At 37.4% G+C, this 27,458-nt stretch overlaps 1 protein-coding gene and 1 pseudogene across 6 annotated transcripts in view; one reads left to right on the top strand and one right to left on the bottom strand.

Annotated features, from left to right (window-relative positions):
• Nucleotides 1-27,458, top strand: part of ATRX (ATRX chromatin remodeler) — a 309,544-nt gene that overhangs the window by 32,684 nt on the left and 249,402 nt on the right. For all 6 annotated transcript variants that reach the window (XM_035028787.1, XM_035028786.1, XM_035028789.1 and 3 more), the window contains one exon: nt 27,289-27,401. In XM_035028787.1, the coding sequence (XP_034884678.1) occupies nt 27,289-27,401 (113 nt within the window). The remainder of the gene's footprint in view (nt 1-27,288; nt 27,402-27,458) is intronic.
• On the bottom strand, nt 8,313-8,813 carry LOC118025883 (annotated as a pseudogene).

The raw sequence follows: 27,458 nt of genomic DNA, 5'->3' as shown, positions 1-27,458 counted from the left end.
TCCTGCTACCTTCTTCTTCTCCTGGAATATTCTAAAGATAAACTAAAAACTGTAGTTTCAAAGATTATCTAATTCATCTGTTTATATACCTTTTGCCTCTAGCATGATGATTTTATTGCTTGTGTGAAAAAGTTAGTATATTTCAAGCCTTAATTAGCATTTGTCAAAACTTTTAATTAGCGCTTGCATTCAGCAAGATTTTATCTGATTCATTTTTTTTGTTGCTTGGGAAATAAACTTTATTTTTATCTGGAGAGATTTGCTTTTTAGAACTTCTTCAGAATTGAATAGTGATCCACAAATTAAATGATAACCCTAATGGCTTATAGATGGGCTTAAACCATTGAACATTTAGCTATATAGGAATATATGACTTTGTCTTATTTCAGAAAACCTAGATTTTGTTTTTCTCCCATTTCCTCTTCACCAAAAGAGAAATGAGTCTTATTTAAACTGAGTTCTAGTACTCTTTGCACTACAATATATAGGGATATAGATTCATTCTAAATCAAGTTCTAGAGGAAGATAGGATTTTTAAAAATTTATTATTATTAATTTTTACAGTGGGCAAAGTAAAATTGCATTTCGACTTCCCTTGAGGGTAGTCTTTTTTTTTTTTTTTTTTTACCTACGATTTTTTTAAATTTAAATTCCAGTTAGTCAACATGCATTGTACTATTGGTTTCTGGTATAGAATTCAGTGATTCATCACTTATATACAACAACCAGTGCTCATCACAACAAGTGCCCTTGGAGGGCAGTATTTTCACTTACTTAAATCTAAATTCATTCCTTTTGAGCTAAAATGTTCTTCATCTTGATAAAAACCTTCCAAAGCTTTCTTTTCTAAAAAGAATTTTGTATGCTTTTCTTACAAAATAAAAGCAGTAATACTTGTACTTACTTTTTACGTTAAAGTGAATAGAGTATATTGAATTTAGATAGATGTGCCTCAAATGGAACAAAGTAAATCTAAGCTTTTCAAATAGTTATCACATATTACCCACCCTCACGTGATCTTTATTTTCTCTTTATTCTATATAAAATAATTACATCTTTTCCTCTTTATTTTAAGTAAGCACTGTGCCCAACATGGGGCTTGAACTCACTATCAAGAATCACATGTTCAGGGTGCCTGGGTGGCTCAGTTGGTTAAGCTACTGCCTTCGGCTCGGGTCATGATCCTGGAGTCCTGGGATCGAGTCCCGCATCGGGCTCCCTGCTCGGCGGGGAGTCTGCTTCTCTCTCTCCCCCTCCCCCCTCTTGTGCTCTCTCTCTCTCTCACTCTCTCAAATAAAAAATAAATAAATAAATAAATAAATAAAATAAAAAAAAGAATCACGTGTTCAACCAACTGAGAGCCATTTGATAAGTCTAGTTATGTCACCATATAAAGTTATTATAATATTATTATATTCCTTATGTCGTACATTACATCTTCATGACTTATCATTTTATAACTGTGAGAAGAGTTTAAATGGAAGTTTTTCAGGCAGGAGATATTTGTGAAGATGACCTGAATTCCTTTTGCTTTGACATTTTATTTTTTTTTTAAAGATTTTATTTATTTATTTGAAAGAGAGAGACACAGCGAGAGAGGGAACACAAGCAGGGGGAGTGGGAGAGGGAGAAGCAGGCTTCCTGCTGAGCAGGGAGCCCAATGTGGGGCTTGATCCCAGGACCCTGGGATCATGACCTAGCTGAAGGCAGATGCTTAACGACTGAGCCACCCAGGCGCCCCTGCTTTGACATTTTAATGCTATACAGATGCTTTAGAGGATTTTCAAAAAAGCATGAACAATTAGGAAGTTCTATCTTTCAGTTCTATTCACTTATGTTATTACTCTTAGATTACAACTTATCTTTCCACTGAGGCTTCAGCTCATTGAAATAAACAGACTTATATGACTTTTTCAGATGTTAAGGCTAGACCTGAAAATTAGAAACTCAGGATTTTGGCCATTTCTGAATATCTTTTATTTAGTCATTGTGAAATGATAGGAATAACCATTTAATAGTTAAAGAACATACAACATTTGCATTCTGGTATTGATTTAAATTCTCCAGGATTGGAGCCATCAGCTGAAAAGAACTGAATGAGGAAGTTTAACCAGAGAAACAATTATTTTTAGCTTTTGGTGGTAAAACTGTCATGGAGTTAGGTTACACATGTTGGACAAGATTCTCAAATACCAGTATGATACAGAGTAGGAACTTTAGTTGTGTTGAGGTAGGATTAGGGATGGATAGGTTTATTGTATTATTTTCCACTCTTTTATCAGAGTGCAGAATATACTGATTTTCTCTTGTTTCTTTTTAGTTGAGTCCTCTCGTAATGCTAATCTTCATATAACTTTAATTTTTAGGCATGGATTACATAGTTTGCTTCTGATGAACTCCTTTTGAATGCTTCAGTTTACTTATAAGGTCTTATAAAAGGCTTAAAAAGACTTATCAGTCTTAAGATGGCTTCTACAAAATTTGGAACCACTATTCTGTTTATTAACTCAAATGAATTTGATCCAAGTTTTTGTGAAAAAGGAGATTGCCCCCTTTTTGTTTTTAGGGAAATGTTCAATGATATGCAGGAGATTTTCAGTGGCTCTTTGTATTCAGGATACTTATTTGTGAGGGACTGCCTTTTATGTTTTTTAAGATTTTATTTATTTATTTGGCAGAGAGAGATAGTGAGAGCAGGAACACAAGCAGGGGGAGTGGGAGAGGGAGAAGCAGGCTTCCTGCCAAGCAGGGAGCCCTATGCAGGGCTCTATCCCAGGACCCTGGGATCATGACCTGAGCCGAAGGCAGTCGCTTAATGACTGAGCCACCCAGGCACCCCGAGGGACTGCCTTTTAATGTATCTTATTTTAGGACTTGAGAAGGTTTAGATTTTAGTAATGCCTTGTTTTTTGTTGTAAATTTTGGATTCTGTCCTCAGAAAAATAAAATTTATCTTCTACAATGATTATTCTATGGTGCTCATGCTGAATGTGACTTGTCATCTGGTATACTTAATTTTCATGTTTTTAGATGGCTGAGAGGCCTCAGTGATTTTTAAAAAATTTTTTTAAGATTATTTATTTATATGACAGACACACAGCGAGAGAGGGAACACAAGCAGGGGGAGTGGGAGAGGGAGAAGCAGGCTTCCCGCTGAGCAGGGAGCCCGATGCAGGGCTCGATTCCAGGACCCTGGGACCATGACCTGAGCTGAAGGCAGATGCTTAACGACTGAGCCACCCAGGTGCCCTCATGTTAAATCTTTTAGTTTGAGTCCATTTTTTCCTAATTGAAAAACATTTTTTAAATTTGATTATAGTTGACACATTCTACTTCTTGTTTGGAGGAGAAATTGTATGAAAGATCAAAATTCAGGGATGCCTGGGTTGCTCAGTTGGTTAAGCGTCTGCCTTCGGCTCAGGTCATGAATCCAGGGTCCTGGGATTGAGTCCTGCATTGGGCTCCTTGCTCAGCAGGGAGCCTGCTTCTCCCTCTGCTGCTCTTCCTGCTTGTGCTCTCTCTCGCTATGTCAAGTAAATAAATAAAATCTTAAAAAAAAAGAAAGATCAAAATTCCAGTGCAGTTACTGTCAAAAGATCTATTAACAATTCAGTTAATGACAAAATCATTTTTTTTTTAAAGTATATTTAAGTAATCTCTGCCCAATGTGGGGCTCGAACTCATGACTCTGACAAGAGTTGCCTGCTCTTCTGACTAGCCAGACAGGTGTCCCCAAGTCACTTTTTAAAAATAACTTTATTGATATAAATCACATACCATACAGTTTATCCCTTTAAAGAGTACAGTTCAGTGGTTTTAGTATATTCATAAACCTATGTAGCCATCACTACAATATTCATCACTCCAGTAAGAAACTCCATACCAATTAGTGGTCATTCCTCATTTCCCCTCACATCCCCTACCCCAGATCCTAACAACCACTATTTTACTTCCTACCGTTATGGACTTGTGTATTCTGAACATTTCATATAAAACGAATCCCACAGCATGTGGTATTTTGTGACTGGCTACATTCATTTAGCATGTTTTCACAGTACATCCGTGTTGTAGAATGACTCAGAACTTTATTCCTTTTTATCACTGAATAATATTCCATTCATCATTCGATGGATATTTTGTTTGTTTGTACTTTTTGATTATTATTCATCATGCTGCTGTGAATATTCATGTATAAATTTTTGTGTGAGCATGTATTCTTATTTCTCTTTGTTATACCTAGGAGAATTGCTGTGTCATATGGTAACACTGTTTTGGGGGCTCCTGGGTGGCTCAGTTGTTAAGCATCTGCATTCCGCTCAGGTCATGATCTCAGGGTCCTGGGATTGAGCCCCACATCGGGCTCCTTGCTCTGTGGGAAGCCTGCTTCTCCCTCTCCCGCTCCCCCTGCTTGTGTTCCTGCTCTCACTGTCTCTCTCTCTGTCAAATAAAATCTTTAAAAAACAAAAAACACTGTGTTTAACCAACTGTTTTTCAAAGTGGCTGTATCATTCACATATATATCAGCTGTGTATGAAGGTTCCAGTTTTCGGGGTTTGTAGGTGGCTCAGTCAGTTGAGTGTCTGACTCTTGATTTTGGCTCAAGTTATGATCTTGGGGTTGTGAGATCAAGCCCTGCATGGGATTCTCTACTGGGTGTGGAGCCTGCTTGACATTCTCGCTCTGTCTCTCCCTCTGCTCCCCCCACTCCCCCACTCCCCGCTCATGCTCAATCTCTCCTCTCTCCTTAAAAAAAAAAAAAAAAGGTTCCAACTTTTAACATCATCAGCAACACCTCCTGTTGTCCATGTTTTTGATTATACCCATTCTGGTGGGTGTGAAGTGGTATCTTGCAATTATTTTTTATCTTGGTAAAGTATATATAACATTTAAGTATATATAATATTTATCATTTTAACTATTCTAAAATGTGCAATTTAGTGGTATTAAATACATTTACAATATGTAATAACCATATATACCCAAACTCTTTTATCATTCCAAACAAAAACTTTGTACCCATATTGGTAATTTCTTAAATAAATGGTGTTGAGTCAGCTATACATCCACGTGCAAGAGAATGAAGGTTGGACTCTTAACTCCTACCATATATAGCTCAACATGGAGCAAATACCTAAATTTAAGAGTTGAAACTATTACAGCTCTTAGGGGAAAACATAGGGGCTAATCTTCATGACCTTGGATTTGGCAATGATCTCTTAAATGAGATGTAAAAACTCAGGCAACAAAGAATAGATAATTTGAACTTCAAGAAAATGAAGAACTTCGTGCATCAAAGGATGCTATCAAGAGAGTGAAAAGATAAGCACAGAATGGGAGAAAATATTTGCAAATCATATATCTGATAAGTGTTTAATATCCAGAATACATAAAGTACTCTTACAACTCGGCAACAAAAAAACAACTGAATTAAAAAATAGACAAGGGACTTGAATAGATACCCCTTTAAAAAAAATTGTGGTAAAATATGTAACATAAAATTTACCACCTTAACCTTTTTTTAAGTGTATATTTCAGTAGTGTTAGGTACATTTCCATTGTTGTATAACCAATCTCCAGAGCATTTTCATCTTGAAAAACTGAAACTCAAAAAAAAGAAAGAAAAACTGAAACTCTATTCCCATTAAACAACAACTCCCAATTTTCCGTGGCATCCCTTTACTTGTAATCAGTGTCTTTATATTTAAAGTGTGTTTCTTGAAGACAACATATAATTGGGTCTTGTTTTTTAATCCACTCCGACACCTGAGTATATCTACAGTGATAATATGACACACTCTCTTAGTTGTCGTATTTAGATTATTCACATTTAAAGTGAAATTTGATATATAGTTGCATCAAGATCATGTTTGCACTTGTTTGCTTTTTTTTTTTTTAAAGATTTTGTTTATTTATTTAACAGAGAGAGACACATCGAGAGAGGGAACACAAGCAGGGGGAGTGGGAGAGGGAAAGCAGGCTTCCCGTGGAAAAGGGAGCCCGATGCGGGGCTCGATCCCAGGACCCTGGGATCATGACCTGAGCTGAAGGCAGACGCTTAACGACTGAGCCACCCAGGTGCCCTGCTTGTATCCTTTTTTATCTTCCCCCTTTTCATCTTCGGTTTTAATTGAACATTTTATATAATTTCATTTACTTTCCTCTTTTAAATTATACTTCTTACTTTTTTTTTTTATTGGTTGCCTTTAGTTTGCAGAATACATTAGTATCTTGTTTAAGTCCACTTTTAAGTAACACTATAGGTTTCCCGTGCTATGCTCAACATAGAGCATTCTTATGAAACCTTTCATAAGCTGAAATAGCTTGCGGTGAAGAAGCAGTTACCATTAGTTTACATGGAAAAAATTTTGAGCATTCCCAGACCTGAATAACCTCTTTTAGGCTTTTCTGATACCTTAGTACACATCTTGCTAATGGAATCACAAAATGAATCGAGATAAAGGACAAATGCTGACAGATGTAGTTACAAAGGTGAGAAGCTGGGTGTAGTTCCCTGGGGAAGGAGCTTGGCAGTGCCACTATTGCTGCTCAATGCGCATGTGCACTGCCTCTGTAACAGCCTGCTGTAAACCAAATGCTAAATGCTCTTCTCAATTTTGTCTTCTTTCATAAAAGTGAAAATCCTCTGAATTTCCTTTGGTTAGTGAAAACAAGTACTAATGTAGATGTTCCATAAAAGTGAAGTGGGGCACCTGGGTGGCTCAGTTAGTTAAGCATCTGACTCTTGATTTCAGCTCAGGTCATGATCTCAGGGTGGTGAGATTGAGCCCTGCGTAAGCACTGGGCGTGAAGCCTGCTTAAGATTCTCTCTCCCTCTGATCCCCCCACCCCATCATGCGAGTGTGTTCTCTCTAAGAAAGTGAAGTGGCATATCATAAATCCTAAGGGATTCAGTATAGGGTAGGCTTTGGAGATAGAGTTCCTGATTTTCAACTAAGTAGTTGTAGGTGAAAATTATTTAACTCCCTCATTGCATTCAGCAAGTAAGTGCCTTTCTGAGCCTCAGTTTCTTGAGTAATAAAGTTCTCATGCAGTTTAAATCAGGCCAATGTGTATAAAATGTACATACTAAATTTGGTAAGGTTATATAAGGAAACCCAAGACATAGGACCCGCTAAGAAAAATTCCACCATTTACCATAACAGCTGCTCTTCAGTAGTTGATATCCAGTGGCCTAGTAGAAACCTGCATGGGACTATATCACATTTGGGAATAAACTCAAAGCATAACAATTTTATAGACAATTAGACTTTATTTCATATGCTTATATATTTAATATTTGATAGCTTTTTTAAAGAAGATTTGTTTTTTCATTTCATTTTATTTTTTTAAAGATATTTATTTGACAGAGAGAGATGCACAGCGAGAGAGGGAACACAAGCAGGGGGAGTGGGAGAGGGAGAAGCAGGCTTCCCATGGAGCAGGGAGCCCAATGCAGGGCTGGATCCCAGGACCCTGGGATCATGACCTGAGCCGAAGGCAGATGCTTAATGACTGAGCCACCCAGGCGCCCCTTGATAGCTTTTTTTAAAAAAAGATTTATTTATTTAGAGCATGAGCATGAATTGGGGGGGTGGGGGGGGGAGAGAGAGAGATCTCTAGCAGATTCCCCGCTGAGCGGGGAGCCCCATGCAGGGCTTGATCTCATGACCCTGAGATCATGATCTGAGCTGCAATAAAGAGTTGGACACACAACTGACTGAACCACGCAGACACCCCAATATTTGGTGGCTTTTGAAAGAATTTCTTATAATTTCACTTGAATAAGGCCATAAGTTAGGAGATTTTCAACACTTTAGTAACTAGTAAACATGTAATAAATAAAGGAGATGTGGAAAGAATCTGTTGGATTAGTGAAAAGTCAATTATCACTTTTTAGAAGTGAAGTTAGGGATACTAACAAATAAATGAACTGTGTATTTTATAATCCATGTAAACATAATTTTAAAACTAGAAACACATGCACATATGAGTAATTTCTTGAAGTAGATTGTCTTGAAAAATCTCAGGAAATTATATTTTTAACTTAGTTTGAATTATATATATCCAATCTTCATTTATAAATTATAACTTTTCCAGCATGAAATCGGTGAATTTATTTTATCACAAAAAGGTAAAAGAATGTAATCTTATCATCTAGATAATACCCACTATTAACATTTTTGAGTATATTTTAAAATTTTTATGTATTTTTTTAAACATACATTTTAATTTGTTTGGTACTGGGGCTAAGAGGCAGGAAGGGTACCAAGGCAGAGTCTGGGATCAGAAAAATGTAGTAGAGTGGCGTTAAGTCAAGTGGTTGTGTCAGGGGAGGCAGCCACCTGCTGGGAAGGGTCAGCCTCAAAGTATTGATCCAGCATGGCCTCCACCTGTCCCTCTTCATAGTCCAACACCTGGAACCTGGAGCTGTCCGCCATTCTCCAGATCATGGCTGAAAGCAGTCGGCCAGACTGTGGACGGAATAGGCCCAGGATTTGCTTATTGAGAGCCACAGTCTGGCCCAGCTCATAGCCTATACCCAACAGTGGCTGGGTCACTTCTTCCACCACCACATATGCCTGCTGCAGCTGGGCCAGGTCCCCCTCATGGATGAGCCTGTCACCCCCAGCAGCCTCTTACCTGAGCTCGCCCAGCTCGGTGGCTACCATGTGCTCTGTGAGCGCCCCCTTGAAGCACCTCAGCTGAGACACGATCCGCCCCTACAGTGCCTGGTCCTTGCATCTACCATGGATGCTCCCGCTGAAGTACAGGGCCTTGTGGCCCCGCTGGCCTGGCTCCCTGTGTTCCTGCATTATGCCAGTGCTGCCTTTGTTCCCATCCCCACGCCCTATGTATTTTTAAGACATAGTTCCAATCATATTTCATGTACAATTTATAGCCTGCTATTTTTTGGTTAGCATTGTTGCATGAACTATTTTCTATATTGTAATTGAACTTTTCTGAATTTTTTTTTAAAGATTTTATTTATTTATTTATTTATTTATTTATTTATTTATTTATTTGACAGAGAGAGAGCGAGAGCAGGAACACAAGCAGGGGGAGTGGGAGAGGGAGAAGCAGGCTTCCCGCCAGGCAGGGAGCCCGATGTGGGACTCGATCCCAGGATCCTGGGATCATGATCTGAGCCGAAGGCAGACGCTTAACGACTGAGCCACCCAGTCGCCCACTTTTCTGAATTTTTTAAAAAAATTTATTTTGAGAGAGAGAGAGAGCGAGCGAGCAGGCTAGTGGAGGGGCAGAGGGAAAGAGAGAATCTCTAGCAGACTCCCTGTTGAGCGTGGAGCCCTGGAGCACACTGGAGCTTGATCTCACCATCGTAAGATCATGACTTGAGAAGAAATCGAGAGTCCAGTGCTTAATGGACTGAGTCACCCAGGTGCCCCATTTTTTGAATTGTTTTTAATGACTGGTAAGATATTGTATAACTTATGCATACCTGTTTACTCAGTATTAAACATATTATTTATAGATTTTTTGCTGTTGTAAATAATTCATAGATCATTATCATTTGTTATTAAAATTATTTATTTAGATTTATTTTCTTTGTCTAGATTAAATATAGGCAGAATTATTCAAGGTAGGATCAAAGGCTTTTTGCCAAGTTCTTTTCCAAATCCTTGTATTGCCACTGGACATTTGAGAGAGTCTATTTCATAGCACCTTGTCCTACAATGAGCAGTCATTTCTCCCTTAAATATTTCATAGGCAGCCCCCCCCATATTTAACACTTTGTAGCATTTAATAAAGTTGTAGTTTCATATTCATTTCTTAATGTATTTTATTTACTTTTTAGATGAAAATGTTCACAATTTTTTCAAAAGTTACTGTAAGGGGGTCAGAGCAAAGTAATGTGTTTTACATTGCTTTATTTTTTTAGCACATATTTATCTACTAACCAAAGGGATGATCCTAATAAAGTCAGTTCTTGGATAGTTGCATGTAAAATGTTTGTGATAGAGATAATTGAACATAGTAATGAATTCAAAAAAGATGCATTTGCTCATTGAACTGAGCTTGTTTATTTTAACAGCTTATTACTCTCTAAGGTGATGGTGGGATTTTTATTATACTTTTCATGTATCCCGGTGACATTGTTCATTGTATTACATTCCATTATTAATATCCTAATCTTCCATTTTCTTATTGTGCTTTCCTTCTAATTCCATTCCTGGTGTTAAGCCAATATACTATTTGTTTTTTTTTTTTTGTTTTTTTTAAAGATTTTTATTTATTTGAGAGAGAGAATGAGAGAGTGAGAGAGCACATGAGAGGGGGGAGGGTCAGAGGGAGAGGCAGCCTCCCTGCTGAGCAGGGAGCCCGATGCGGGACTCGATCCTGGGACTCCAGGATCGTGACCTGAGCCGAAGGCTGTCGCTTAACCGACTGAGCCACCCAGGCGCCCAAGCCAATATACTATTTGTAAAGTTGAAGGCATTCTGAGTTTTTCTGCCATCAGCTGAAGTTTCCACAAACCTCGTTCCCAGTTTACAAGAAAACTTTTAAAGTGCTCTCAGTTTTTATGGTGATAGTTTTGCTACCAGAAGTGTGACACAATCTGGCTTGGCCATTGTACCTATTTTTCACAGTGCCACTCCCATTTGTACTTCCTTCATATATCCATGAAAGCCTTTACTCTTCCTTCATACATTCCTTTTTTTTTTTTTTTTTTTAAAGATTTTATTTATTTATCTGAGAGAGAGAATGGGAGACAGCATGAGAGGGGAAGGGTCAGAGGGAGAAGCAGACCCCCCGCTGAGCAGGGAGCCCGATGCGGGACTCGATCCCAGGACTCCAGAATCATGACCTGAGCTGAAGGCAGTCGCTTAACCACTGAGCCACCCAGGCGCTCCCTTCATACATTCCTTAAAACCATCTTCCTATCAGCTGCTGAATTGTAGCCATGGTGGGCATGGGTAACAGGGTCTGGTGCAGGAAGCAAGGCACTTGGTCTTGGGAAATGTGCTTTGCTTGACACCTTCTAATCCCAACCCCTATACCCCCAATCCCAACCTCCAATCATCAGTTGATGGCTACTTGGACTGCTGCCGTATCTTGGCTATTGTAAATAATGCTTCTATAAACATAGGGATACATGTATCCCTTTGAATTAGTGTTTTTATATTCTTTGGGTAAATACCCAGTAGTGTGATTGCTGGATCATAGGTAGATCTACTTTTAACTTTTTGAGGAACCTCCTTACTGTTTTCTAGAGTGTCTGCACCAGTTTGCATTCCCACCAACAATGCATGAGGGTTCCTTTTTCTGCACATCCTTGCCACCACTTGTTTCTTCTGTTTTTGAATTTAGCCATTTTGACAGGTGTGAGGTGATCTCATTATAGTTTTGATTTGCATTTCCCTGATGATGAGTGATGTTGAGCATCCTTTTTTTGTCTTTTGGCCATCCGGCTGTCTTCTTTGGAGAAATGTCTATTCATGTTTTCTGGTAATTTTTAAATTGGATTATTTGGTTTTGGGTGTTGTATTCTTTATATATTTTGGATACTAACCCTTTATCAGATATGTCATTTGCAAATGTGTTCTCCCATTCCTTAGGTTGCCTTTTAGTTTTGTTGATGGTTTCCTTTGCTGTGCAGGAGCTTTTAATTTTGATGAAGCTCAGTAGTTTACTTTTGCTTTGTTTCCCTTGCCTCAGGAGACCTATCTAGAAAAATGTTGCTACAGCCGATATCAGGGACCTTACTACCTGTGCTTTCTTCCGGGATTTTAATGGATTCCTGTCTCCCATTTAGGTCTTTTATCCATTTTGAAATTATTTTTTGTGTATGGTGTAAGAAAGTGGTCCAGTTTTATCCTTTTGCATGTACCTGTCAAGTTTTCACAACAGCATTTGTTGAAGAGACTGTCCTTTTGCCATTGGATATTCCTTCCTGCTTTGTCGAAGATAATCGACCATATAGTTGTGGGTTTATTTCTGAGTTTTCTATTCTGTTTTATGTTTCTGTTTTTGTGCCAGTACCATACTTTTTGAGAACTACAGCTTTGTAATATAACTTGATATCCTGAATTGTCATACCTCCAGCTTTATTTTTCTTTTTTAAGATTACTTTGGCTATTCAGGGTCCTTTGTGGTTCCATACAAATTTTAAGATTTTTTTGTTCTAGTTTTGTGAAAAATGCTATTGGGATGCTTGGTTAGGTCAGTCAGTAGAGCATGGGACTTTTCAACTTTGGGCTGTGAGTTCAAGCCCCATGTTGGGCAGAGCTTACTTTGAAAAAATAAAGATTTGTTTTTAAAACTCAGTGTTGTTGGTATTTTGGTAGGGATTGCATTAAATATGTAGTTTTCTTTGGGTAGTATAGACATTTTAACAATATCTTTTAATCCAGTCCATGAGTGTGGAATGTCTTTTCATTTCTTTGTGTCCTCTTCAGTTTGTTTCATCAGTGTTATATAGTTTTAGAGTATAAGTCCTTCACTTTGTTGTTAGTTCCTAGGTATCTTTATTTTGGGGGCAACTGTAAATGAGATTGTTAATTTTTCTTTCTAACACTTCATTATTGGTGTATAGAAATGCATCAGATTTCTGTATGTTGGTTTTATATCCTGCAACTTTACTGAATTCATGTATCAGTTCTAACAATTTTTTGGTGGAGTCTTTTGGGTTTCCTATATAGAGTATCATGTCATCTGCAAATAGTGAGAATTTTACTTCCTCCTTACCAATTTGGATGCCCTTTATTTCTTTTTCTTGTCTGATTGCTGAGGCTAGGACTTCCAGTACTATGTTGAAAAAAGTGGTGAGAGTGGACATCCCTGTCTAGTTCCTGACCTTAGGGGCAAAGCTCTGTTTTTCCCCATTGGGGAAACTGATATTAGCTGTGGGTTTTTCATATGTGGCCCTTATTATGTTGAAGTACATTCCCTCTAAACCTACTTTGTTGAGAGTTTTTATCATAAATGGATGTTATACTTTGTCAGATGCTTTTTCTACATAGACTGAAATCATCATATGGTTTTTATCCTTCTCTTTATTGATGTGATAAATCACGTTGATTGATTTGTGAATATTGAACCACTCTTGAAACCTAGGAATGATCCCACTTGATCATGGTGAATGATTTTTTTAATGTACTGTTGGATTTGGCTTGATAGTATTTTGCTGAGAATTTTTACATCTATATTGATCAGGGATATAGGACTTCAGTTTTCTTTTTAAGTTGTGTGTTTTTCTGATTTTGGTATTAGCATAATGCTGGCCTCATAGAATGAGTGTAGAAGTTTTCCTTCCTTTTCTCTTTTTTGAAATAGTTTGAGAAAAATAGGTATTAGAAGAAAAGATGGTGGAGGAGTAGGGGACCCTATTTCAACTGGTCCCCGGAATTGAGCTGGATATCTACCAGACCACTCTGAGGACCCACGAAATCAGCCTGAGATGTAAAAAAATAGATCTGGATCTCTACAAACAGAATATCGCAGGTGGTTGGTTTCAAGGTACAAAGCAGGGAGCCGTGATTCCACAGGCAGATAATGGAGGATAAATGGCAGCGGGAGGGAGCCTGGCCGTTGGGGTCCTGTACCGCCAGTGAGCGATAGCCTCGCGCGCTGGGAATGGGCCACAGACTCGCAGACCGGTAGCCACGGGGAAAGGACGTTAGGGCAGCCCTAGGGCAGAAACGCAGAGCGGTGGGGTCATGCCTGCGAACTGGGAGCAGCTGGCGGTTTTAGAAGCACATGGGCAGAGACGTGCCGTGACCTGGAGGCAGGACTAGGAGCGCTGCAAAGGGGCGCACAACCCAGGACGCTGCAGTTTATAGCAGCATGGACAGAAACGGAGACAGTGTGGCCTGGAGAGCTCACTGAAGAACAGACTGCGATCTCTCTGTTCTGAGGCAGAGGGTTGGAAATGGTCTCTTCTGCTCTGACTCTCGGAAGAGACATGGAAAGCCGCCAGGGAAAGCCGCTAGAGAACAAGAGCCCCAATTAACTGATTCCCACTGAGCCCATCCCCCGCCACAGGGGGGCAGGGCAACTCCGCCCAAACAGGGTTGCCTGAGTAACAGCGTGGCAGGCCCCTCCTGCAGAAGACAGGCTGGGAAAACAGGCCAGCAACCCTAAGGTCCCTAGAAAACAGATGCATCTTGCTTGGGTTCTGGTCAGTAATTTGGATCTATACATTCCCTCAACCACCAATCAACAGAATGACTTAGGAGGAGGAATCCCCAAAATAGAAATACTCAGAGATTATGACTTATGCAGCAGATTTACAAATGGATGCAGATATAACCAAGATGTTGGAGATGGAATTCAGGCTAGCAATTGTGAAGACAATGGCTAGAATGGAGAAATAAATTAATGGCAACATAGAGTCTCTAAGGGCAGAAATGAAAACTGAATTGGCAGAACGTAAAAATGCTATCAGTGAGATCCAATCTGATCTAGATAATCTAACAGCTAGGATAAGTGAGGCAGAAGAACAAATAAGAGACCTGGAAGACAATTTAATAGCTAAAAAGGGAAAAGAGGAGGCCAGGGAAAAACAACTCAGAATCCATGAAAATAGAATCCGAGAAATAAGTGACACCATGAAGCATTCCAGTGTCAGAATAATTGGAATCCTGGAGGGAGTGGAGAGAGAGAGAGGACTAGAAGATGTATTTGAGCAAATCGTAGCTGAGAACTTCCCTAATCTGGGGAATGAAACAAACATTCGTGTCCTAGAGGCAGAGAGGACCCTTCCCAATATCAAGGAAAACAGGCCAACACCCCAGCATGTAATAGTAAAACTCGCAAATCTTAGAACCAAGGAAACCATCTTAAGGGCAGTTAGGGGGAAGAGATTCCTTATGTACAGAGGGAGGAACATCAGAATAGTGTCAGACCTAGCCACAGAGACCTGGCAAGCCAGAAAGGCCTGGCAAGACATATTCAGGGTACTAAACGAGAAGAACATGCAGCCAAGAATACTTTATGTGGCAAGGCTTTCATTTAGAATGGATGGAGAGATGCAGAGCTTCCAAGACTGGCAGAAACTGAAAGAATATGTAATCACTAAGCTGGCCCTGCCAGAAATATTAAGGGGGGTTCTATAAAAGGAGAAAGACCCCAAAAGTGATATACAACAGAAATTTACAGGGACAGTATAAAAACAACATCTTCACAGGCAACATGATGACAATTAATTCATATCTTTCAATAATCACTCTCAACGTGAACGGTCTAAACGCTCCCATAAAACGGCACAGGGTTACAGATTGGATAAAAAGACAGGACCCATCCATATGCTCTCTACAAGAGACTTATTTTGAACCTAAAGATACATCCAGACTGAAAGTGAAGGGATGGAGATCCATCTTCCATGCCAGCGGACCTCCAAAGAAAGCTGGGGTAGCAATTCTTATATCAGACAAATTAGATTTTAAACTGAAGACTGTAGTTAGAGACACAGAAGGACACTATATCATTCTTAAAGGGTCTATCCAACAAGATCTAACAATTGTAAATATCTGTGCCCCCAACATGGGAGAAGCCATCCACATAAGCCAACTGCTAACCAAAATAAAGAGTCATATTGATAACAATATGTTAATTGTAGGAGACCTCAATACTCCACTCTCAGCAATGGACAGATCATCTAAGCAGAAAATCAACAAGGAAACAAGAGCTTTGAATGATACACTAGGCCAGATGGACCTCATAGATATATACAGAACATTCCACCCTAAAACAACAGAATACTCGTTCTTATTGAGCGCACATGGAACTTTCTCCAGAATAGACCACATACTGGGTCACAAATCAGGTCTCAACTGATAACAAAAGATTGAGATTATTTCCTGCATATTCTCAGACCACAATGCTTTAAAATTGGAACTCAATCACAGGAAAAAATTTGGCAGAAATTCAAACACTGGAAGCTAAAGACCACTGTGCTCAAGAATGTTTGGGTCAACCAGGAAATCAAAGAAGAACTTAAACAATTCATGGAGACCAATGAGAATGAAAACACATCAGTCCAAAACCTATGGGATACTGCAAAGGCGGTCCTAAGGGGGAAATACATAGCCATCCAAGCCTCACTCTAAAAAATAGAAAAATCCCGAATTCACCAACTAACTCTACACCTTAAAGAACTAGAGGAAAAGCAACAAACGATGCCTAAGCCACGCATTAGAAGAGAAATAATGAAGAGCAGAGATCAATGAATCAGAAACCAGAAACACAGTAGATCAGAGCAACGAAACTAGAAGTTGGTTCTTTGAAAGAATTAGTAAGATCGATAAACCTCTGGCCAGACTTATCCAAAAGAAAAGAGAAAGGATCCAAATTAATAAAATTATGAATGAAAGTGGAGAGATCACATGACTAACACCAAGGAAATAGAAACACTTATTAGAGGGGCGCCTGGGTGGCTCAGTCGTTAAGCGTCTGCCTTCGGCTCAGGTCATGATCCCAGGGTCCTGGGATCAAGCCCCGCATCGGGCTCCTTGCTCTGTGGAGAGCCTGCTTCTCCCTCTCCCACTCCTCCTGCTTGTGTTTCCCTCTCTCACTATGTCTGTCTCTGTCAAATAAAGAAAATCTTAAAAAAAACCCTAGGAATTATTATCGACAACTATATGCCAGTAAACTGAGCAATCTGGATGAAATGGATGCCTTCTTGGAAATCTATAAGCTGCCAAGACTGAAGCAGGACAACCTGAATAGGCCAAGTACCAGTAACGAGATTGAAGCAGTGATCAAAAACCTTCCAAAAAACAAGAGTCCAGGGCCTGATGGATTCCCTGGTGAACTCTACCAAACATTCAAAGAAGAAACAATACCCTTTGTACTGAAGGTGTTTAAAAAAATAGAAACAGAAGGAAAACTTCCAAACTCACTCTATGAGGCCAGCATTACCTTAATCCCCAAACCAGGCAAAGACCCCATCAAAAAGGAGAATTTCAGGCCAGTATCCCTGATGAGTATGGATTCCAAAATCCTCAACAAAATCCTAGCTAGTAGGATCCAACAATACATTTAAAGGATCATCCACCATGACCAAGTAGGATTTATCCCTGGGATGGAAGGGTGGTTCAACATTTGAAAGTCAATCAGTGTGTTAGATCACAATAAGAGGAGGGAGAAGAACCATATGGTCCTCTCAATTGATGCAGAAAAAGCATTTTACAAAATACAACATCCTTTCCTGATTCAAACTCTTCAGAGTTTAGGGATAGAGGGAGCATTCCTCAAGTTCATAAAATCCATCTATGAAAAACCGACAGCGAATATCATCCTCATTGGGGAAAAGATGAGAGCCTTTCCCTTAAGATCAGGAACACGTCAAGGATGCCCACTCTCGCCACTGTTGTTCAACATAGTACTAGAAGTCCTAGCAACAGCAGTTAGACAACAGAAGGAAATAAAAGGTATTCAAATTGGCAAAGAAGAATTCAAACTCTCTTTGCAGATAACGTGATGCTTTATGTGGAAAACGCAGAAGACTCCACCCCCAAATTACTAGAACTCATCCAGCAATTCAGTAATGTGGCAGGACATAAAATCAATGCGCAGAAATCAGTTGCTTTCTTATACACTAACAATGCAACTGTAGAAAGAGAAATTAGAGAAACGATTCCATTTACAATAGCACCAAAAACCATAAGCTACCTCGGAATAAACCTAACCAAAGAGGTAAAGGATCTATACTCTAGGATCTACAGAACACTCATGAAAGAAATTGAAGAAGACACAAAAAGATGGAAAAATATTCCATGCTCATGGATCGGAAGAATAAACATTGTTAAAATGTCTGTGCTACCCAGAGCAATCTATACCTTCAATGCCATCCCAATCAAAATTCCAATGACATTTTTCAATGTGCTGGATCAAACAATCCTAAAATTTGTATGGAATCAGAAAAGACCCTGAATCACCAAGGAAATGCTGAAAAAGAAAAAGCTGGGGGCATCACGTTGCCCGATTTCAAGCTATATTACAAAGCAGTGATCACCTAGACAGCATGGTACTGGCACAAAAACAGACATACAGACCAATGGAACAGAAGAGAGAACCCAGATATGGACCCTCAACTCTGTGGTCAAATAATCTTCGACAAAGCAGGAAAAAACATGCAATGGAAAAAAGACAGTCTCTTCAGTAAATGGTGCTGGGAAAATTGGACAGCCACATGTAGAAGAATGAAACTGGACCATTCTCTAACACCATATACAAAGATAAAATGGATGAAAGACCTCAATGTGAGACAGGAATCCATCAAAATCCTAGAGGAGAACATAGGCAGTAACCTCTTTGACATCGACCACAGTAACTTCTTTCAAGATACATCTCCGGGCGCCTGGGTGGCTCAGTTGGTTAAGCAACCGCCTTCGGCTCAGGTCATGATCCTGGAGTCCGTGGATCGAGTCCCGCATCAGGCTCCCTGCTCGGCAGGGAGTCTGCTTCTGACCCTCCCGACCCTCCTCCCTCTCATGCTCTCTCTCTCTCAAATAAATAAATAAAATCTTAAAAAAAAAAAAAAAGATACATCTCCAAAAGCTAGTGAAACAAAAGCAAAAATGAACTTTTGGGACTTCATCAAGATAAAAAGCTTCTGCACAGCAAAGGAAACAAAGTCAACAAAACAAAGAGGCCACCCACAGAATGGGAGAAGATATTTGCAAAGGACACTACAGATAAAGGGCTGGTATCCAAGATCTATAAAGAACTTCTCAAACTCAACACCAAAAAAACAAATAAGTCAAAAAATGGGCAGAAGATACAAAAAGACACTTCTCTGAAGAAGACATACAAATGGCTAACAGACACATGAAAAAATGTTCATCATCATCAGCCATCAGGGAAATTCAACTCAAAACCACATTGAGATACCACCTTACACCAGTTAGAATGGCAAAAATGGACAGGGAAAGAAACAACAAATGTTGGAGAGGTTGTGGTTAAAGGGGAACCCTCTTACACTGTTGTTGGCAATGCAAGTTGGTACAGCCACTTTGGAAAACAGCGTGGAGGTTTCTCAAAAAAATTAAAAACAGAGCTACCTTATGACCCAGCAATTGCACTCCTGGGTATTTACCCCAAAGACACAGATGTAGTGAAAAGAAGGGCCATATGCATCCCAATGTTCATAGCAGCAATGTCTGCCTTAGCCAGACTGTTGAAAGCTGAGATGCCCTTCAGCAGATGAATGGATAAAGAAGATGTGGTCCATATATACAGTGGAATATGACTCAGTCATCAGAAAGGATGAATACCCACCTTTTACATCAACATGGATGGGACTGGAGAATATTATGCTAAGTGAAATAAGTCAAGCAGATTAAGTCAATTATCATAAGGTTTCACTTATTTGTGGAATATAAGGAATAGCATGGAGGCCATTAGGAGAAGGAAGGGAAAAATGAAGGGGGAGAAATCGGAGGGAGAGATGAACCATGAGAGACTGCGGACTCTGAGAGAGAAAGAGGGTTTTAGAGGGGAGGGGGGAGGGGGGATTGGTTAGCCCAGTGATGGGTATTAAGGTGGGCACGTACTGCATGGAGCACTGGGTGTTATAGGAAAACAATGGATCGTGGATCACCACATCAAAATCTAATGATGTATTATATGGTGACTAACATAAGATAATAAAATAAAAAAAAATAAATGGGGGACTCTTTCCCCGTTAAAAAAAAAAATAGGTATTAACTCTTAATTGTTTGGTAGAATTCGCCTGTGAAGCCACGTGGTCCTGGACTTGTGTTTGTTGGGAGTTTTTTAATTACTGATTCAGTTTATTTGCCAGTTATTGGTCTATTCAAAGTTTCTATTTCTTCCGGTTTCAGTTTTGGTAATTTATATGTTTCTAGGAATTTATTGATTTCTTGTAGGTTGTCTAATTTGTTAGCATTATAATTTTTCATAATCTCTAATAATTGTATTTCTCTGGTATTGCTTGTTACTTCTTTTCTCTCATTTATGATTTTTTTTTTACTTTGAGTCCTTTCTCTTTTTTCCTTGATAACTCTGGCTAGAGCTTTATCAATTTTGTTGTTCTTTTAAAAGAACCAGCTCCTGGTTTCATTGATCTGTTCTTTTTTTTTTTTAATTTTCTGTATCATTTATTTCTGCTCTAATCTTTATTTCCTTCTGCTGGTTTTAGGTTTTGTTTTTCTTTTACTAGCTCCTTTAGGTGTAAGGTTAGGTTGTTTATGTGAAAAATTTCTAGCATCTTGAGATATACCTATATTGTTGTAAGCTTTCCTCTTTGAACCACTTTTGCTTCCTCTCAGCGCTTTTGGACCAGTGTATTTTCATTTTCCTTTGTTTCCATGTCCTGTTTTATTTCTTCTTTGATTTCTTGGTTGACCCATTCATTGTTTAGTAGCATGTTATTTAACCTCCATGTATTTGTGGTATTTCCAGATTTTTTCTTGTGGTTGACTTCTAGTTTCATAGTGTTGTGATTAGAAAATACACATGGGATGAGTTCCATCTCTTTTAATTTGTTAGGGCTTGTTTTGTGGGCTGATGTGAAGATAAGTTGTTTTATTATTAAAATAAATGGCTATTGAAGTTTAATGGTATTTCCTTCAGATTTTTATATTCCTAGAATTTTGTAGATGAATCTGAAGTCCCATTTGAACTGTTTTTAGTCTATATTGATTCATGTGGCTTTATTTCATTCATTTAACTGCTTATAGTATTGTGTTATATGAACATACAGTCTATTCTGTTTTTTTTGTGAATAATTGTGTTATTCCCAAATTTTCTCTAGTGGAAGCAGTGCTGAAGTTTGTCTATTCTTTGTTCATATTTTTAGTGGCCATGTTCAACACAAACTTTTTCATAACTTTATATTTGTCTGATATATCCTACGTTTTTAAAGATATTTACCATTTTAACTATTTTTAAGTGTATAATTAATTGCCTTTAGGTACATACATTGGCATTCTTGTACTATCATTATCACTCTCTATTTCCAGAACTTTTTCATCATTTCCAACACAAAACTATACCCATTAAATAGTAACTGTGTATTACATCCCCGTTCCAGTCCTGTAATGTGCTTTCTGTCTCTATGAATTTAACTATTTTAGGACCCTCAACTATGTGGAATTATACAATATTTGTCCTATTGCTGTGTCTGGCTTATTTATTTAATATAAGGTTTTCAAAGTATATTTATTTTATAGCATGTGTAAGAATTTGATTCCTTTTGGGGGAATATAATTCCTTTTATTTCACGTGTCTGTTGTGTTTTATTGTTCCATTTATGTATCTTTGATGGAATTTGGTTATTTGTACCTTTTGGCTCTTATAAGTAATGCTGGTATGAATGTTGTTGTGTAAGTTCCTCCTTTCATTTCTTTTAGATATATACTTGGAGGTGGAATTGCTGGGTCATATGGCAGTTCCATGTTTAACTTTTTGAAGTATTACCATACTGTTTTTCTCCAGTGCTTGAACCATTCGATATTGCTACCAGCAGTACATTCAGGGTTCCAGTTTCTCCACATCCTCATCATGACTTGTTATTTTCCTTTTTTTTGTAATATAAATGGGTGCAAAATTGTATCTCATTTTGGTTTTGATTTGATTTTTCCTAATGATTAGTAATGTAGAGCCTGTTTTTGTGTGCTCACTGGATATTTGTACATCTTCTTGAAAATTTTCTATTTAAGTCATTTGCCTATTTTTAAATTTTGTTGTTGAGTTCTAGGATTTTCTTATGTATTCTGGATACCAGTATATATATGATTTGGAAATATTTTCTCATATTCTCTGGGTTGTCTTTTCACTCTCTTGATGGTGTCCTTTGATGCACAGAAGGTATCCATTTTGATGAAATCCAGTTTTTTTTTTCTTTTGTTGCATTGTACTTTTGGTGTTGTAGTCAAGAAATCAGGAAATACAATGTCATGAAGATTTTTTCCTATGTTTTCTTCCAGTAATTTAATAGTTTTAGCTACTATGTTTAGTTCTTTGATGCATTTTGTATTAATTTTTATATGTGATGTCAGGCAAGGGTCCAGCTTCATTCTTTGGCATGTGGATATCCAGTTTTCCCAGCACTATTTGTTGAAAGAGCTGCCCTTTCTCGATTGATCTTGCTGCCTTGTTAAAAAATCATTGACCATATCTACAAAAGGGTTTAGCTTTGGGTTTTCTATTCCATTGGTCTATATGTTTGTCCTTATGTCGATACCACACTGTTTCTATTATTTTAGCTCTGGTGTTAGTTTTGAAATCAAGAAGTGTGAGTTCTCTTTCTTCTTTTTCATGATTGTTATGGTTTTTTGGGATTAAGTGTGAGTTCTCTAACTTTCTTATTTTTCATGATTGTTATGGTTTTTTGGGATTCCATGAGCTTCTCCATGAATTTTAAGATGGGTTTTTCTATTTTTGCAAAAAATGCTGTTGGGATTTCGATAGGAGTTGAAATGAATCTCTAGGTGGTTTGTGGAGTATTGTTATTTTAACAATATTAACTTTTTCTAATCCATCAACACAGGGTATCTTTCCATTTATTTGTGTTTAATTTTTTTCAGCAGTGAAAGCAGTGCTGTTTTGCAGTTTTCAGTGCATAAATCTTTTGCCTCCTTGGTTAAATTAATTCTAAAATATTTAATTGTTTTCAATGCTATTGTAGTTGGAATTGTTTTCTTAATTTCCATTTTGGACTGTTCATTGTTAGTGATAGAAATGCAACTGGTTTTTGTGTGTTGATTTTGTATCCACTAACTTTACTGAGTTTGTTTATTAGCTGTCTCAGAAATATTTTGTGATCTATTTAAGGTTTTCTACATAGAAGATGCCATCTTGTGAATAGAGATAATGTAACTCCCGTTTGGATAATAATATTTTTATCAGTGCTATTTTCAACAATCATGATGTGAACAAAAATTTTAAATTACTGTTCATTTTTCCAGTAAAAAAGCCATTTTGGTCAATGTGATCATACTCATGATCATATAACCAAATTTCAGAGACTGTGTGTCTGTTTAAGACATTGTTGTGTCTTAAACACAGGTAGATGAATGAGTTGAAAGTGAAAAATAGTTTTGTAAGACATTATCATTGAAGGAAAGTGGGTAATGAATACACAGAATCTTTCTTAAAACTGCATGTGAATCTACATTTATCTCATAATAAAAAATTCAGTTTAAAAAGTGGTTAGTCCCTCTATGCATAAACATCTCCAAAATAATAGTATAAAAGAATACACATAAAATATTTGGTATCCCACAGTTTCTCCTGGAAAAAAAATAAAGCAGTAAACATTCAAGGGAAAGAACACAGCCCGTAGTTAAAAATATTGATATTAGGACTCAAAATTTGTCTAAAATCTAGTCATTCATGATATGGTTATTTTACAGGAAGAATTAAATTTTTCTTGATCCACTTGCATATAGGCAGGTCAGATTTCAGTAGTCATCTGCATCAAGCCACTGTTGAAATTGTGTGACTGTAAGCATGAAGGCTGAACACATTGTTCCTCAGTGGAGATTTTTAACCACTTTTAAAGGTTGGTTTAGTGGAGATTTTTAACCACTTTTAAAGGATGGTTTTAAGGACTTATTTAGCGTGTACAGTTAAGTAATGTATATAGTACTGGTTGAGTCAGCTTCATATTTTGGTAGAGAGGGGAAGAGAGTGACAACCATGTCTAGATCTAATAAAACATATCATTTGCAGTAGTTCACAATTATAAAACTGGTAAGTTAATGTGTGTGGTTTTGCCTTAGGAAGATTGTTCACTTCACAAAAGGATTGGTAAATGTTGCCTTTTTAAATAGTTGATTTTTGGTGTGTTTAAAATACCATTTCCACAAATGACACTTACACAATTACAAGGATCATCTCTGAAAGTGCGATTCTAAAAATGAGGCAGATTTAAAAAACTGACATCAGAGCTTTTATATGCAGATGAGTATTTCCCTTCTAAGTATTCACTGTAGGAGGCCATGCTGATATCAGTGATGTCATTCCTTAGGACATTTTGAGAACTCTCCTCTTGTAACCCATTTAGAAGGCATGCAAGAAAATAAATCTTCAGGAATACTTCAGATTTTGGCAAAAACTAATTTTACCCAACTTGATAACTCACCACATTTGATTCTAAATGACATTTGGCTATTTCTAAAAATCCCATCCACCCTCAACAAGAGAAGATTTGTCAAATCAATGGGCAAAATTTTTTAAGTATCATTTTTTTTTTTCTTTTACCACTTGGCTTCTACCTGGTCTCATAATTTATAATACAAACATGTTTATGTCTAAAAGTGCTATCCTTCACAGAAGGAAAGATTTCTACTGATTGTATCCAATCGTTTTAATTTTTGCATTTGGTGATACTAATATTAAAGGGTATGCTGATTTATCCATAGTCCTGACCTTGGCCAGCTACAGCATGAATTCATGTGATCACTGGCTTTGTGGTTGAATTTCTGTGAATTCTAGGAATGAGTGAGAAAATCGTTATTCTACCAGTTTGCTATATGCTCTTTTCTAAAGAACAACTTTTTTGCTCTTTGTAATCTGTTGATGGGACAAGATGTAGAATGACATCATTCATTCTTATTTTTGAATTTTGGTTACAAGGAGTTTTGTGTGCCATTGGTAGACATGTAGCATCTTTTTCTCTGGTTCCATTTTCTAATTTAAGATTAAGGACTCTGAGTAACTTGACAATTTTTCATACATCTAAGTGTTTTTGAAAGCAAGGTTATGGTAAAAAGTAGAAATTATACCAAGTCTTGGTACCTTTATTGTAGAGGCAAGTTTGTTGCAGAATTTTGTTAAAAAAGCAAACAAACAAAAAAACAAAAACCCTCTTCATCGAAACAAAGCCACCAAAATTCCACATAGTAATGTCTGTTATATCTCATTTCTTTTTCCTTCCCTTAATATCCTGGGTTCTCTCTAGCCAAACATAGGAAAATGGTGCAGAGGGGACTATTGCCCTTGGGGTGGGCCCAGTGCACTGCTTGAATGGGGATGGTGCCTGGCCCAGGAAGCACCAACACAGCTGTTACCCGATTCAGTGTTTTAATTTGCATTCTGTTAATTCTTAGTGAGGTTGCAGTGCTTTTTCTCCCAATTTTTTGTTACCCAGTTGTATTCCCTTTTCAAAAATTGTTTCTTTTCTTCATTTATCTACTAAGACTTGAGTATTTTTAAAAAATATGAGGATGTTTTTATCTCCTTATTTTCAAATTATTTGCCTTTTACATTTTGGTTATGGATATCTTTGGAAGTGTATGCACAAGTTTTTTTTTATGTAAATACATAGGTATGTTCTTGAATTCTGTTTGCATTTTTTATTGAGAAAATTTACATAAAATTCACTGTTTAAATCAATTTAGTTTATAAGTCAGTTTTTTTTTTAGAAAATGTACAATATTGTGCAACTGTCATACTTTGTAATTCAGAACATTTTCATTGCCCGAAAAAGTAGCCCATATCTCCCAATACCCCACTTCCGCCATCCCCTGGCAATCACTGATCTTAATGTCTCTATAGAATTGCCTGTTCTGGACATTTCATATATATATACAGGGAATCATCCAATATGTGGCATTTTGCATTTGCCTTTTTTAGCATAATGTTTCCAAGTGTCATCCATGTTTTAGCATGGGTGTATATTTTATTCCTTTTTATCGGGACCTAATATTCCATTGTTTATTTAACAGTTGGTAGACATTTGGGTACTTTCTACTTTTTTAGCTGTTACGAATATTGCTGCTATGGACATTTGTGTACAGTATTTGTGTGGATATATGATTTCATTGTTTTGGATATATATCTAGGTATGGAATTACTGAGTTATTTGGTAACTCTTTAAGTTTTTGAGTTACTACTAAACTTTTTCACAATGACTGCATCATTTTACATCTACATCAGCAATATATGTGGATTCCAGTTTCTCTACACCCTTGCCAACCCTTATTTTTCATTTAAAAAATTATATCCACCCTAATGAGTGTAAAATAGTATCTTGTGGTTTTGATTTGCATTTTTCTAATGACTAATAATCTTGAACATTTTTCATGTTTTACTGGTGCTTTGTATATCTTCTATGGAGAAGTGTATATCTATGTCCTTTGCCCATTTTATTTTTAGATTTTATTTATTTGAGAGAGAATGAAAGAAAGAGAGAGCATGAGAGGGTGGAAGGTCAGAGGGAGAAGCAGACTCCCGGCTGATCAGGGAGCCTGACAGGGGATTCTATTCTGGGACTCCAGGATTGTGACCTGAGCTGAAGGCAGTCACCTAACTGACTGAGCCACCTAGGCATCCATGTCCTTTGCCCATTTTTAAATTGGGACCTTTCTCTTTTTATTGTTAAATTATAAAAATTCTGTATTAAAAGGTTATAAATCCTTTAAAGAGATATATCATCTTATTTGAAGGATATATATTATGCAAAAGGATATTAATACCTTTTCAGATATATAATTTGAAAATAGTTTTCTTTAGTTGAATGGTTCATCTCTTCACTTTCTTGATGGTATCTTTGATACACAAAAGTTTTGAATTTCAATCAAGTCAGTTTTATCTATTTTCCCTTGTTTAAGTTTAGGAAATCCTGTATTAGAAATGGTATATATGCTTATTTGGTGCATTCTTTTAAGGTTTTAGCTTTTATAAATCTGTTGGATTACAGATGTACCTATTATATAACTTAGCAGGATATGCTGTAACAATTTAGTTATATAAATATTTCCCTGGGAATCTCTGAGCTCTTCTAAGTCCTGTTTTAGATTTTCTTCATCTTTTTGTCATTTATACAATTATTCTGTGACAAGCAGAAGATAGAGTGATTAAAAAAATACAGACGCCTTCCAGAGAGTGTTTAGTAAATATATTTGATATATTAGTCAATTGTTATTTTAAATGATGTAAAGCAAAATCACTCAGCATTTTACTCATGTTTTCAAATCCTCAATGAAATAACGAAAATTCGTTTTCTTTTACCTTTATTTTGAATATGCATTCTTTCAGACCACTTACAGTATAGGTATGTTTTCAGTTTGTTAGAAGTTTACATTTGGGGCGCCTGGGTGGCTCAGTTGGTTAAGCGACTGCCTTCGGCTCAGGTCATGATCCTGGAGTCCCTGGATCGAGTCCCGCATCGGGCTCCCTGCTCGACGGGGAGCCTGCTTCTCCTTCTGACCCTCCCCCCTCATGTGCTCTCTCTCTCTCATTCTCTCTGTCTCAAATAAATAAATAAAATCTTTAAAAAAAAAAAAAAAAAGAAGTTTACATTTGATTAAATAGGTGACAGGCTAATTAAAGAAGTTCTTTAAATTTTTGTTTTGATAGTGAAAGCAAGTTGAATACATTGGTGCAGAAGCTTCATGACTTCCTGGCACACTCATCAGAAGAATCTGAAGAAACAAGTTCTCCTCCAAGACTTGTGATGAACCAAAGCACAGGTAAATTGAGAAATAATGTACAATATCTTCTAGTCTATTTTCCATTTAGTTTGGGAG

The sequence above is a fragment of the Mirounga leonina genome, unplaced genomic scaffold (assembly GCF_011800145.1).
Source record: "Mirounga leonina isolate KUSES-001 unplaced genomic scaffold, KU_Mleo_1.0 Mir_204, whole genome shotgun sequence".
NCBI classification, from domain to species: Eukaryota; Metazoa; Chordata; class Mammalia; order Carnivora; family Phocidae; genus Mirounga; species Mirounga leonina.
Note: the sequence above shows the minus strand (reverse complement) of the source record. Positions and strands in the feature narration are given on the sequence as shown.